General features: G+C 39.3%; 2 protein-coding genes across 2 annotated transcripts; one reads left to right on the forward strand and one right to left on the reverse strand.

Moving 5' to 3' along the window:
* The first annotated feature begins 352 nt into the window (after positions 1–352).
* Positions 353–3,773, forward strand: ankrd34c (ankyrin repeat domain 34C). The gene is made up of 2 exons (XM_042496900.2): positions 353–654; positions 1,564–3,773. The coding sequence occupies exon 2, from the start codon at positions 1,614–1,616 to the stop codon at positions 3,201–3,203; it is 1,590 nt and encodes a 529-aa protein (XP_042352834.2). The 5' UTR covers positions 353–654; positions 1,564–1,613; the 3' UTR covers positions 3,204–3,773.
* Positions 3,774–3,892: 119 nt separating this feature from the next.
* Positions 3,893–10,636, reverse strand: LOC121949987 (retinol dehydrogenase 13-like). The gene is made up of 7 exons (XM_042495875.2): positions 10,368–10,636; positions 9,151–9,291; positions 8,882–9,073; positions 8,633–8,794; positions 8,403–8,519; positions 5,805–6,009; positions 3,893–4,481 (listed from the first exon to the last, which is right to left on the reverse strand). The coding sequence occupies exons 1-7, from the start codon at positions 10,438–10,440 to the stop codon at positions 4,385–4,387; spliced, it is 987 nt and encodes a 328-aa protein (XP_042351809.2). The 5' UTR covers positions 10,441–10,636; the 3' UTR covers positions 3,893–4,384.
* Between the last annotated feature and the right edge of the window lie 3,733 nt (positions 10,637–14,369).

Here is a 14,369-nt window from a genome sequence, read left to right on the forward strand (position 1 = left end):
TGTTCCACACTGCATACAGATTAAATCTTATTTATAGCACTGGTTACTATCTGAGGCACGGATTGACACATTTAAAAACAGGATAAAAAAAGAAACAGCAAATATGTTATTCTATCATTCACCCACTATTGTTCTTTCCTTTAATCCTTAAATTGTCCTTTTGAAATAATCCAAATAAAAACGCACGCGCACATTTACATGCGTTTGGGAGGTGGTTTTGTTTGTGCGCTGCAGATATGAAGATCAGGACAGAGGTTTTTCATCAGAGGCAATTTATTTCGGTCGACTCTGACGTCAAGAGAATTCACGTTTCATTCAACAAGCAAGAAAGTAAGTTATTTATAACCCTCAGCATCTCCAGGTTGTGATCCTTGAGTGCGCAGTGAAAGGAATACTCCCCATTGGACTGATGTAGTGCGCCTCCATAACAAAAGCCACACAGCTCATGTGTGATGGTGCCAGAGAGGTACGGCGCCCCGTCACCTTAACCAGGACGCGTCGATGGGAACAGCCGCTTCTGAAAAAACAAATTATTTTGCGAAGAACTGCAACAAACTTTCTCCTTTGAATCATTCATTTTGCACCCGATTTCTTTCCTCGTGTATGACAACGCTGTGGACTCAATGGGCAATGGAATACCTCTCCTCTGATCAGGTAAGAGAATTAGCAGACATTAAGTTGCACTGCGAAATTATTAAAACAAAAGCAAAAAAATATTGAAAATATAGGTTATTAATTTAACTTTATGTCGCTGACTTGCGTCGCTGCTTTCTTTATCTTAAAGGGGGTTGGCAAAAAAAATAGATGAACCTATTTCATTTGACCGAAAATAACATGTATGTTTAATGTTAAATATAATGTAAAATAATATTTACATGATGAAAACAATGCAGGATTTAATGGGGCATTAAGCTACATACATATTCAATAATTTGTAACGCAGCGCGTTTTTGTTGCCAAGTTATCCAAAATAAACCATGGACAGTGACACTTAACGCCTCACACACTGTGTGCCGATATCTAATGTCGCCTGTCTAAACACGTTTTTATCGTCACTATTTTAATTTCATATTAAGAAAATCACATACAGTCTGACACACATTTGTGTTCCAGTAGATATGATGATGACCAATGTTGATGTTTTTGTGTACTTATGGTTTGGTGGATGCTTTTCTTCGTCGTCGGTTCCATCAATATGATGGAAAAAGACATAAGCTGCTGTGTTGAGAGCCATAACGTAATAAACTTTGATCCTCACACCCGAATATTCCTCATCATCCATCATCCATTATGAATCTGACAGGTGCATGCTGTCTCCTGCGTGGACATGATATTTTTTGCAGTTTCCACTTTTGAGAACTACATTTTTTATACAGTACCTTCATCTGAATTATCATATGAAGAATATAGTCTTAATATCAGAAGCCCAAGTTATTTTAATAACTTTCACGTTGCAATAGACTGCCACCTGCTGGCTGTGATGCTTCAGCATTAGTGAACAATCAATATAAATGATAAAGCTTTTTGCATTGTAAACTGAACTACTTCACTCTTTCTTCAAAGGGCTGTGCACTGTAAGTTCAACACTAAGAGGATCTGTGATTGGCCAGGAGATGGCAGACATACTGGAGCTGCGAACAGATGGAAACTCCCTCCTGAAGGCAGTGTGGCTCAGACGCTTGAGACTCACCAGGCTCCTGTTGGAAGGAGGCGCATACATCAACGAGAGCAATGAACGCGGTGAAACGCCACTCATGGTGGCCTGCATGTCCACACACACTGACCAGCAAAGTGTGGACAAGTCGAAGCTGGTGAAATATTTGCTGGACAACCAGGCAGACCCCAACATACAGGACAAGGCCGGGAGGACACCTCTGATGCATGCCTGCATCCACAAGGCCGGACATGAGGTGGTGGATCACCTGCTGAGCAACGGAGCTGATCCCAGTCTGGAGGACAGGAGCGGGGCCTCAGCTCTGGTCTACGCCATCAATGCAGATGATAAGGAGACACTAAAACTGCTCTTGGATGCGTGCAAAGCTAAAGGAAAGGAGGTCATCATAATCACCACAGACAAGTCACCGTCTGGCACTAAAACCACCAAACAGTACCTAAATGTCCCCCCGTCACCAGAGCTGGATGACAGGTCCTCCCCAGCATACTGCACCTCTCCATCTGATATTAATGTAAATGCATCTCCCACACCTGAGCAAGAGCAACAAAACACAGTCTTCAGTTTTCAGACTAAGCTGAAAACCTCCAGTTCAGCTGCAAAGCTCGCCAACGGGCCCACATCTCCAACACGCCGGCCTGCTAACCCAAAACGTGCACGCCTGCCTCAGCTGAAGAGGCTGCAGTCAGAGCCTTGGGGGCTGATCGCTCCCTCAGTCCTTGCTGCAGCTGCCACCCATGAAGAGAGTAAGAAAGCCAGCTCAGACGAGGATGTGGTTGCAGGGGTAAACGGGCTCTCTCTAAGTAAGAGGTCAGCTTTATCTCGTCAGAGCAGCGTGGACGGAAAGGACAGCTTATTCCCACTGATGGGTGAGCAGCCCTGCAAAATGACAACCTCCATATCAGTTCCTCCGATGTCCAAAACATCATACGAGAGAACTCTGGGCCAGCACCAGCCACTGGCACGGCGCAGCACTGTGCCCACAGAGCAGGAGAGCAGCAGCTGCAGCAGCGGCTTCGTCAGTCTGAGAGACACAATGCATCGAAGACATCTGGGGAACGATCACTATGACTCAGACTCACAGCTCTACTCAGACTCTGCCATGTTAGACTCCCCTAAGATCCCAGTGGAGCGGAGGAAACTAAACACATCTCCACTAGCGATGCTGACCAGCTCCAGAGAATCTCTAGACAGCAACGCCAGCCCGTCCTCTCCCAGCACAGCACGCAGGCGTGCACCTGGCCTCCTGGAGAGGAGAGGCTCAGGGACGCTGCTGCTAGACCACATCTCCCACACCAGGCCCGGCCAGCTGCCTCCTCTCAACATAAACCCCAACCCTCCCATCCCGGACATCGGGGCAAGTAGCAAGCCCTCCTCACCTCTGGCCACAGGAATTAGATCAATAGCTCCGGTAGCACCCAACACACCAAAGAGAGGCGGCCTCAAGTCCAAGAAGAAACTTGTGAGAAGGCACTCTATGCAAGTGGAGCAGATGAAGCAGCTCTCGGATTTTGAAGAGCTGGCTCATTAGTTAGTGATGGTGTTTATGCAGCATAGATTGTGAGAGTAGAGATGTTAGCACCATAAATTGTCAGGAAGTACATCCATAGGTTCAGCTGACGACTCAGTCATCTAGATGTTGAATAATGTATAATTTCAAAATATATATTGAAACTGAGCAATATAGATAGACTTCCTCCCTGTTCCCCCCAACCCTAAGGATTATTATCTTTTGACTTCACATCTGCTGTACATGTATTACAGTTTTGAATGTAAATGCCAAGACACGGTACTTCTCCTCTGAACTAGCTCTCTTACATGATAATGTAACGTGTAGGGAACACACAGGGTCCATTTGTAGCCAGCAGGCCTCTTGGTTGCACTTTGTGCATATGTAATTAGCACCATTAATGGTCTTTCTTTTGAAAAGAAATCATGTGATGCACTTGTCTGAGATGTAGCTTTGAGTAAGATGAAATTTGACTGTTTGTAGCAAATTTGTACAAAGTGCCTTCCAGATTAAGAAACCTTAAAAAAAAAATTTAAAAAAAGAAGATGAAAAGCAGACAGATACATTTATTGTATTAGGAGCATTTTTAATTCATGGTGATGTAACCAAAATGTATTTTATTTCAATATTGTCGGTCTCACATGGAACAGAATAGGACGTGATGTGAATGAGTGAAAAATATGCCTTAAGAAGCAGGTAAAACAACTGGCTATGTTTAACAGCACTTTATTGCCCAGGAGAAAAAAAATGTTGCTTTTAACAGTGTAACAAAAACCTTCAAAGCACATGTAATTCTTTTGGACGATTAACACAAAACATTGAATGACTTTTGAGCCCTTAGTCAACAGACATTGGTGAAACTTGTCATTTAAGATGTCATTTCACGCTAATGGCAATCAGAACTAAAGATCATACTGCTTCCATGTAACTTACCTGTGAAGCATTGCTTCTGTTTGAGAAAAAAACCCATAATGAATTCCATAGTATTTTTGCAAGTAGTTTGTTGTATATTCTGAATAAATGTCTATCACTTGTGAACGCCTGTCTGTTTACTCATTTGTCACATTAAGACGGAGCTCAGCTGACCGTAGACGCGCAGATGCTCATTAGAAAGAGCACCAGTCCTTCCTCAGGCCAATTGGCAGTCTTTGGTACTATGATGATGATGATGATGATGATGGTGGTCATCAATGCCACTGTGATTATGTCAGACCAACCATAGAGGCACTCAGAGCCCACAGCTTCCTGGCAGCTTCATCATCCCGAGCCTGAGGGGCCGCTGTTTTAAGGGCGCAGTCGCTGCAATCAGAGCAGAATTTAGTGTTAGCCATGTGACTTCATCTGTTAACACAGTGCTGATTTAGTCCCAAGGACAAGGTCTCACTCAGGGGAACAATGATGAAACGTGACAATCACAGGGCACCTTAAAATACAGATGATGCAGCAATCTTCTATCAAAGATACTGATGGTTACTCAGTTCTGTGATGAATAAGACACTGACATCTTTTCCTGTTTATTAAGAGGAAAATACACCACTGCCAGCAAAATTATTTTCCCACTAAACAGAAATCAATCAGTATGTATTAGCCTTAAAAAGCCCTAAAGTCACCTCATGGCCATTGGTTTAATTATCACGGTTATCAGTGTTATAGTGGTATTATTTAAATGTGCTGTAGATGTTCAAAAAGTTCTGATACACGGACTGAAATCATTTCAACAAGTTTTTTTCTATACTGGTGCATAAACAGCCTGTCTGTGAAATGCTTGCTAGAGTGTCATCATTGTTGAGGATGAGGGACCAGCAGCATTACTGGGTTTGCCTGCTGCACTCTGTGAACAGTGAGGCTGAAAAATATCTTTTTCATAGAAGCCTACATCTGTCAGACTGCTGCTAACCTTGTTTGATGCTGGACAAAGTTTTTTGTTTTTTTTTACAACAAGGTAATAAAACAGTTTTAATACTAATCCAGAGCACAATATAAACTGACTCGACAAACTGACTCTACATATTACTTGAGTCCTGTTTGATTACTAGTATTGAAAAGACTGTGTCAAAATCTAATTTTAAAGTTGTACTGATCAACAGTTTGTACATTAAAGGTGGATTATGTAAAATCTGGGCATAATTGTAGTTTAATACATTAAAAAATGAGCTAGCCTTATCAACAGAGTGTGAAGAAGTAACACCTTTGACATTATGTCCAAGATGCCTGTATATTATATTGCAGAGATATCCACTGCTAAGCAGCCAGGGACAGAAGCGATAGTGAGTCAATGTAACATCTATCGAGCTGCAGGAGAGGATGAAGTTACGATCTCAGTGAATTAGTGTATTATTATTAAAGTGTAAGAAACACTGCAATAGCAGAAGCTCCAGGAAAACGAGCGTTATCGCCATCACAAGCTGCCAAACTAAAATGAATATTGGTGTGGCTTTCCATCTCTGGAGACAGCAAGATTTAGGATTTAGCATTTGCTCTTAGATTCCAAGCAGGTTAAATGATTGTGATAGCACATAATATATCAACACCAACTCTCAATATAGTGATTTATTTTGTATTTACTATGGCAGCCTCACCTCTACTAATGACACTACCATGCCCTGATTCACAGAGACTGACCTGTAGTAGAGTCCACTGTCATTCTGCAGGCTCTCCTCCACAGCGCAGTGGATGGTGGTCTGAGCGCCTTCTGTTGGAGACTTGATGAGGAACATGAGTGGTGTGTACACGACTCTCTTCCACAGAGGCATTGTGGGCCAGAAGTGTCGGCCCAGCTCTGTCCGGATTACTCCAGGGTGGAGGCTGTATGTTGTCACTCCGGTACCTGCAAAAATGACAAAACATGGGACTTAACTTATCCACTTTATTCACACAATCATAGAGTTGACATGTATTTAAATGCTGCACAATGGGCCTCATGCAAGAAACAATATACAAACAAATTTTCTCTTATTTTTTGCTTATATCCATGATTTGTTGTTATTTTGTTATTACCCACTGATTTCTGGGATTCATCCATAGACTGCAAATAAAGAGAAAGGAGTAAATCTTATATATATCTATGGATTAAACACTATTTTCCATTCAGACCTGCCACCCTGGCTCTGCTTCCTCTTTCCCCTTTTTTTTCTCTTTCTTTTTCTATTACTGCTCTCTGGCATTCATATTTAAGTCATAATTGCTGATCAGTGACCCTAGGATCCTCATTGAGTGCTTATCCTTTTCTGGAGCACAAATGTCTTGTGTTTTAGTTGAACTCAAAGGTAGCTTAGCTAGTGACTGCTGTGAATAGGGCAGCTGACAACAAGGGAAAGACCATGTGACCGCCTGGAAAGACAGCTGGCAGGAGGGAAAGACCCCAAAGGTGCTGACATGGGCTAGCAACCCACGCCGGCAGTGGTGAGGTGTAGTAGCCTTTCTACAACCACAATAAGCTACAGCCAACATAGGAAAAATACCCCAAGAGTCAGCGAGAGCAGGGGTGGAAGATGACTCACAGGTGGATTACACGACAAAAGACATTGGAATGGACATGACTATGCATCGGATACGTGACTCAGTGAGGGAAAGGGGCGTGGACCTATCCTCTAGGGCTAAAACTAGCAGCATTCAGGGTAAGGTGAGCTCATCTGTGGAGGTAAAAGGTAGTACAATAGTGGGCAAGATGCTTCAGGTTTGTCCTTGTGGCTGGCAGAAAGTAACATCAAATGCCTTAAAACTCATCAAGGAAGGAAGAGGTGTTTAACAGAGGAAGGACAGAGTGGCCGCATCGATCAGTACTTTTAAAGAGGTCAGTCGAGTCAGTCGGGTGATGTCCAGCGGCAGGTAGAAAACCACAGTTCGCAGGATATCAGTAACACTGCACCTGAGGAGGAGGAGGTAGGAGGTGGCAGAGCTTTCGGCCCAATCCGGCGAGGGTGGTTTTGAGTCCGTTCAGACCTGCCACCCTGGCTCTGCTTCCTCTTTCCCTTTTTTTTTCTCTTTCTTTTTCTATTACTGCTCTCTGGCATTCATATTTAAGTCATAATTGCTGATCAGTGACCCTAGGATCCTCAATGAGTGCTTATCCTTTTCTGGAGCACAAATTTCTTGTGTTTTAGTTGAATTATATTTGCTCTTCCCCTAGGGAAGGGCGAAGTGGTCAAGAGCACTCTGGCCAATATAAGAGAAAAATATTTTCACAGGCTACAAATTATCGTCCAACTCAAGGAAAAATACGTTTTATATTTGAGGATCATTTAAAAAATACATTAATATCATATACCAGTAATCAAATTTAGAAAATGTGATGGAGTAATTATAATGACTGGATTATTTAATTTCATGGCTAAAGAAATATACTATACTTGCTGCAATGATCCCAATTACTGTCATTTCAGTGACTGTGCGTCTCCCTGCTGACAAGTACATTTACTCAAGTACTGTACTTAGTGCAACTTTTAGTTACTTTTACTTTACTTGAGTATTTTGATATCATGTCACTTTCCACTTATACTCCACTACACTTCAGAGAGAAATATTGCACTTTTTAGTACTTTACATGTTAAGATTTTTGTGCCAAACCATTTTAAAATATACAAGTGCAGCTGAAACAGTTATTCAATTAATTATAAAATTAATGGGCAACTATTTTTATTATTGTGTTGTTCAGTTTTCATGCAAAAAAAATGCTTCCAGCTTCTCGCACAAACTTTAAGTATGAAGACCTGTTGATTTTCCTTTTAATTATTTTTGATTTGTTAAATGTATTGATTTTTTTCAAAAACATGGGAGGAAAGCAGTAAGTAACAAAAGAAAAATACACTCAAAAATTAGCAATAGATTAGTAAAATGCACAGAAAATTAAAAACAAAATGTTAAAAAACAAAGGGAAAAGAATAATAAAGTAAAACAATTAGGAAACAACCTGGAAAAAAAAGTGATTCAAGTGTATAATAATTCTGAAATCGAATTTTAAGAATGTAATACTGATAATTACAAATTTAGCTTTCCCATAGCTCTTTAAAAATCATTTTCTAAATATACCAATTTCTCACAGTCAGTGGTGTATTTCACGTTTTTATTTCTTTTTTTTTTCGTAATCTGACCAATTTACTCAGGGTTCACAGGTTTAACTGTTTATGAAGGATGTCTGAGCACAGCACAAGGAGAAGTGATGTCACTCAGGGTTTCAAAGGGTTAAGAACATTCGGGTTGAGATTTAAAAGCTTTGAATACCTTGCAGTCTGTTAGCCAGCTCCCTTGTAAAAAGGACATTAGCTAGTTTACTTTGTGAATAGCTTCTCCACGGGTGGTAATCTTTCTCCTGATGTATGTCGTCAAAACGGATCTGACCTGTTGAACAAAAGCACAGATGTGGTATTCAACATTAAATGAGACTGAAAAGATAGAATTCCTGAGAGAGAATAAAAACCTCAGAAGGGAAACAGAAAAGAGAAAAGCTGTACCTCTTTCATGAGCTAAACTGGAGACGTTGACGACGCGGCTCGGAGCCGACTTCTTCAGCAGATCCAGCAGGCAGTTTGTTAAAAGGAAGTGGCCCAGGTGGTTGACGCCAAACTGCATTTCAAAGCCGTCTTCAGTAAGCCATCTTGGACAGCTCATAATGCCTAAAAGTCATAAATAAGAGTCTCAGAACTGTTGGCATATGACACATATCCCCAGCATCAGGGGTCAGATGTGGCTCATAAACCTGCCTGCATTATTGATGAGAACATCCAGCCTCTCTTCACTCGCCAGAATGTCTCTGGCGAGTTGTCGCACCGACTGTAGAGACGCCAAGTCCAGCTTTTTCACAACAACGTTGTCATTTCCGCTCCTCTTCTTCACCTCCTCTGCAGCTTTATTAGCTCTGTCCATGTCTCTGCAGGCCAGGATGACCCTCGCACCTGAAATAAAGCAGCAAACCTCTAACCTAAATCAGTTATTAAAAGGCTACAATATAAAACCAGGAGAAGTCACTGACCCCTTCTGGCCAAGTCAACAGCCGTTTCTTTTCCAATCCCGGTGTTGCCTCCAGTGATCAAGACAGTCTTTCCATCCAACAAGGCTTTGCTGCGACACGCTCTACCTGCCATCCATGTCTTCACGCCAAACAGTCCCACTCCTGTAAATAAGTACTCACACAGTTATGAAATAAACGTCCATCTTTCATAGATAGCCATGAAAACTGCTCACAAGAATGCAGCTTTTTATTTTGTACCAAAATATCCTGAAATGTCAATGTTTTTTTAAAGTGTTTTAAATTACAGGCAGCTATTTTCTTAATTAATTGTTTCTGTAATTTTTAATTTCAACATTTGGTCCCAGCCTACCAAACAACTTTATTTATTTATGTATGTATTTTATTTTATTTATTTTTCACCTCAGTAAGTAGGGTAAATGAAAACAGCTATAGCTATATTAAGGGTATCAATGTAGTCTGTGGGACATTTTTTCAATATTTGTTGATATTTCATTAAAGATGAAAACTTTTATCATTTGTTTTTACTATTTAATCATGCCTCTGAATGCTGCTGCTATAAAACTCAGTAGAAAATCTGTTTTGCGTGCTTTCATATGCTTGTTTTGTCTGTTTGTATAATTCCGTTTTGTCTGTTTGTTTGTTTGTTTGTTTGTTTGTTTGTTTTGGTAATGCATGTATTAACCTGTGCCCTTTTTTAAAAGGCACACAATGTAAATTTAGCTTTATTGTGTCTTTATGCTTGACAGTTAATTTCAGTGTCAGGACTTGGCGACTGTGCTCTTGTGTTTACCTGTATTGTTGTCAGATCTATGTCTTTCCATCCCTCTATAATAACAGGGTTTGATTGTTGTCTCTGTGTTAACTATATGGTCACATGATTTAGTCTTCTGTGTTACTATTATGAGAGCTCACAATGTTTATTCTAAGGATGGGCTGATATTAAATAGCCGATGTTGCAGCTGTGCTCCAATGCAGCAGTAACAGAAGAACAAAGCAATAGAGGAACATGTCAAATGATTTCCAAAAACACTTGAACACAATCTAAACTTGATGCAAAATGATTAGACATTAAACTGGCAGTTTCTAAGCATGCAGTCCTCCTCAGTGTATTACTGTCTTAGCACCGTTTATTATCAACGCACAGATAAGCTAAGAGCAAAAATACTATCAAAGCCAGAAATAAATAAATAATAGAGTCAATGAATAATTTAGCCTACCTGTTACTGTGACCACAGCAATAGTTTTAGGATACTGAAAAACAAATGATCTTATCGCTGTGAAGGTCTGCATTTTCCTGCTAATCCTCAGACTATTTATACAACTGAATTAAAGTCCGATCGCAGCGTCTCCTCTGTATCTCTGTAATAACACGGTCCTTCTCGCGTAAGAAACAAAAGAATACCGCAAACCCACTATTAATGTCCTCAATAACAGCTCAGACTTAGCTTTGGTCCAGCTACATAACACAAACATGCGGCCCTCCTCCCGGAAGTACCGCCCACCGTCGTCCTACACAAGAATCCGATTGGTTATTCAGCGTAATTATTTTCTAAATTATATTTGGAAGAAAATTGAACTATTGAACAGTGTGCTTGCTCGGTGGCTCTGACATCTAAAAAAAGGGAAAAATTCTGATTCTGATTATTATTATTATTGTTAATAATTATAATAGTAATAGAAGAAAGGGAAGCGAAATAATACGCGCTTATAAACTAAAAGAAAAAATAAAATGAAATATAAATAAAATGGAAACAATTACAAAGCATAAAGGGGGAGTTCCCCTCACTATCTCACATATTGGATCCATAACTGCAGAACGCAGCTTCATTATATGTTTTTCTTTCTTTTTTTTTTTTTTTTTTTTGGTACTTAGTATTCAGGGGTAACACATTTATTGACAACTGCAAGAATGTTAAAATTTCTCCTAAAACCTAGTGGAAGCCATTGTTGGTGATGATGTTTTATGACCATTGATGGCTGGGTTGGATGATGATGACCAAACTCCAGGTTTCAGATTATTCTGTCACAATTTTACACACTCTATTATAAATTGTCATCGTGGTTTTAAACATCCGTTTTGCAAAGTAATGTGTTATGTTTTGTGTATTTAATCATATTTTGAGTAAATTGTGTTCAAGTCTGCATTTGTTCTGTTTCCTCTACTTCAAGCTATATTCCCCTTTTAGAAACAATAACGTTAAAACAGAAGTTGTAATATACTTTGACATTGCTATAAAAATGTTCATCATCATCATCTGAAATCAACTTCCAATAATTCTCCAGCAGAGGTCGCTGCAGGTACATAAACACAGTCTCTGTGCCTTCTCGTGGTGCCCAGTAGATGGCGCACATTCATCATTTTATTATGGGGTTTTATTATATATCCAGTTAACACTGGCAAAGTTCTTAATTTAGAATCAAATTATATCCCAAACTCCTAAGAACAAATTCAGATGTGTCTCTGCTGCTGTACAAGCAAACAAAAGACGAAGCAGCACCGAGATGACAGTAATAACAGCATTACAGCCTCAGATCTGAATTAACGACTGCTCAGAGCTGCGGCTGAATAACTGACTTTTTGTATAAAACAAGTTTTTTTTTATCTGTTGGATCAATAAATTATTCCATTTTTAAAGCACAATGGAATATTTTCCCATTATTAGTGTGAACGGGGACTTCTCAAGGAGCTTTGACCTTGGGGTTCACATGGTGACACATGAGAGGGTTTATAGAGAACTGAGTGTCTGTGAAGGTGAGCAGCACACTGTTTACTCACCAAAGGGTCAAAAGTCAAAAGATTATGTAAGTGGCACTGTCTCTTGTCTGACTGCAATAACCTGTTTTACATGCTTTTATTACAAGTGCAGGGAAAGAAACTGGGCATTTTAAGGACTAGAACAGCTGACAGCCTCTATAATGTCATAAACACAAACTGAGTAATGTTATGTTTTCGATACAGTTCAAAATATTGCATGTTTTTACAGACTTTTTTTTTTTATCTGGATGTTGCATATGTAACCTTTGTGAATGCAGGCCCCTATTCTCAGATGAAATGTTCTTCAGAGGTGACCTGGTTGTCTCTACACCACGGGGCTCATCATGTGACCATGCTGCACACTTCCCAATCTCTCTCCCAGTATGGTAACCTTCCTGTGCTAAAATTAGAGGGCCCTCTGCCGAGACTTAGGAATGTAACTATCCTGTACCCAACCTGCAGGTGGTAGGGGATCTCAATAAATTTCTATTTTTAATGTCAACTTGAGATAACTCCTGCTTCACTATAAGAAGTATCTGAGCTTTTTTTACTAATAAAATAAACCCTCTTAGGTTATGCTTGTTTTTAAAAAAGAAAAGTATTGCTTTGGGCAAATCTCTTCATCATTTGAAGATTCTGGCTTCCTTTTTGCTTAGTGGCGCACATAATTTTTTTTCATAGCTAAATCTATTAATATTTATATAATATAATATATCTATTAATATTTTCACAAAGTTCAATAAACAACAACTTAAGTCTAAATTCTTGTTTGTGTTGTACGTCGCTTTGGATAAAAGCGTCTGCTAAATGAAATTGTAGAATTGTAGAATTGTAGAATTGTAGAACAACATAAATGTATAAAATTATGCTGCACACTGTCCAAGGAATGTTTGCTGGATTTTTTTTAATAAAAGGTAAACAACTACTGTGTATCTGAAGGTTCTCTTATATTTGTTATCCACATTTGCAAATGTAACCAAATAGCCTTTTCATCATTTCAGTTGTAAATCATTTTTAAACATGTTTTTGCATCCTGCTAAACTTACTGTAGCCTGCACACAGTACATTCATTCTGCAGACCAGCTTTATTAATTTTGTGCACATTTTACTTACAGTCAGTCTTGTAAGTTGTTTCCTGAGGCATATAAATGTATCATTACAATTAGTGTTTTCGTTTATTTTGTTGGTTTTTTGTTATGTTGAGTTATCCTAATTTTCTTTGCTGTGTAATAATTACATGTGTGTGCATTTCAGTGGGTTCTCATCTTCTGATACATAGTCCCCTTCCAGCACATATGATGCATTTATCTTGTGAAAAATAAGTCCTAAAGAAAATAATGAAACAACTGGAGGAATTCTGTCAGAATCAGAATCAGAATCAGAAAAAGATTTATTGCCAGCTATAGTTAACACAATACAAGGAATTTGTTCTGGTGGGTTGGTGCAACATAAATATAGAAAAAAACCCAGATAAAATAGAAGATACAAATATAAAATATAAAAAGTACGAGTCTAGCAGTGCAAAACAAAACAAGTAACACAAGTAACAGTGTAACAGTGCAAGAAACAGAACCATGGAATTAAAGTGTTATATACAAGAATGGTTTGAGTGCAAGATATATATTGATATTTACATTGAAATTCACATTTATACAGGTTTGAGTGCAACTTTAAAAACATTGCATTGGATTTTTGTCCTTAAAAGATTGTTTCCTCAACTAACTTACATCTTCAAGGCAACTTTCCACCACTTACCATTAGTGTACATTTACTATATTAAATTATACTGTCTGCATCACAATAGGTCCTATCAACCCTTAGTAAGGAGGAGAAGGGACAGTCAAGTATATGATATTGTGGGAATTCTAAATTGATTTTGTTTTTTTTTTGTTTTTTTTTAATAGAGGCATTATAATAGCCCTGCAAACACACATCTGAGTACAGGAGTAATTCAACAAGCTACATGGGAAATGTGTTGGCACATTTTTTAAGGGGATTTCTACGCTCTTCCTAAAGGAGCACTGATTTTACACAAGGGGATGGAGTAGGCAACCATTAGAGTGCGCCTTTAAAGGTCCAGTATGTTGGATTGAGTGACATCTGACAGCATGGTTGCAGAACTGAAACTTCTCCCGTGTGCCGAGCATGTAGGAGAACAACACTGGCCAATGTGAGAACGTGAATAGTGCTATCTAGAGCCAGTGTTTGGTTTGTCTGTTCTGAGCTAATGTAGAATAATATGGTATATGGAGTACAAAATTACCAGAATGTTTCTGGGATAATTGGCACAGCTTCTGCACATTGTGGTCCTTAGAGCAAGCGTACTAAAGACTTGCTGAGGCCAAGCATGGCCAAACGGCTAACTTCCAGTTTCCAGTTTTGTCCTCCGTTGAATTGAATGGGGATAAAATGAATCATTCTAGACTTTAGAAATGTTACCACAGCAAAGTGATCAAATCCTGAT

The sequence above is a fragment of the Plectropomus leopardus genome, chromosome 7, assembly GCF_026936395.1.
Source record: "Plectropomus leopardus strain MGB_pleo_1.0 chromosome 7, ASM2693639v1, whole genome shotgun sequence".
Taxonomy (NCBI): Eukaryota; Metazoa; Chordata; class Actinopteri; order Perciformes; family Serranidae; genus Plectropomus; species Plectropomus leopardus.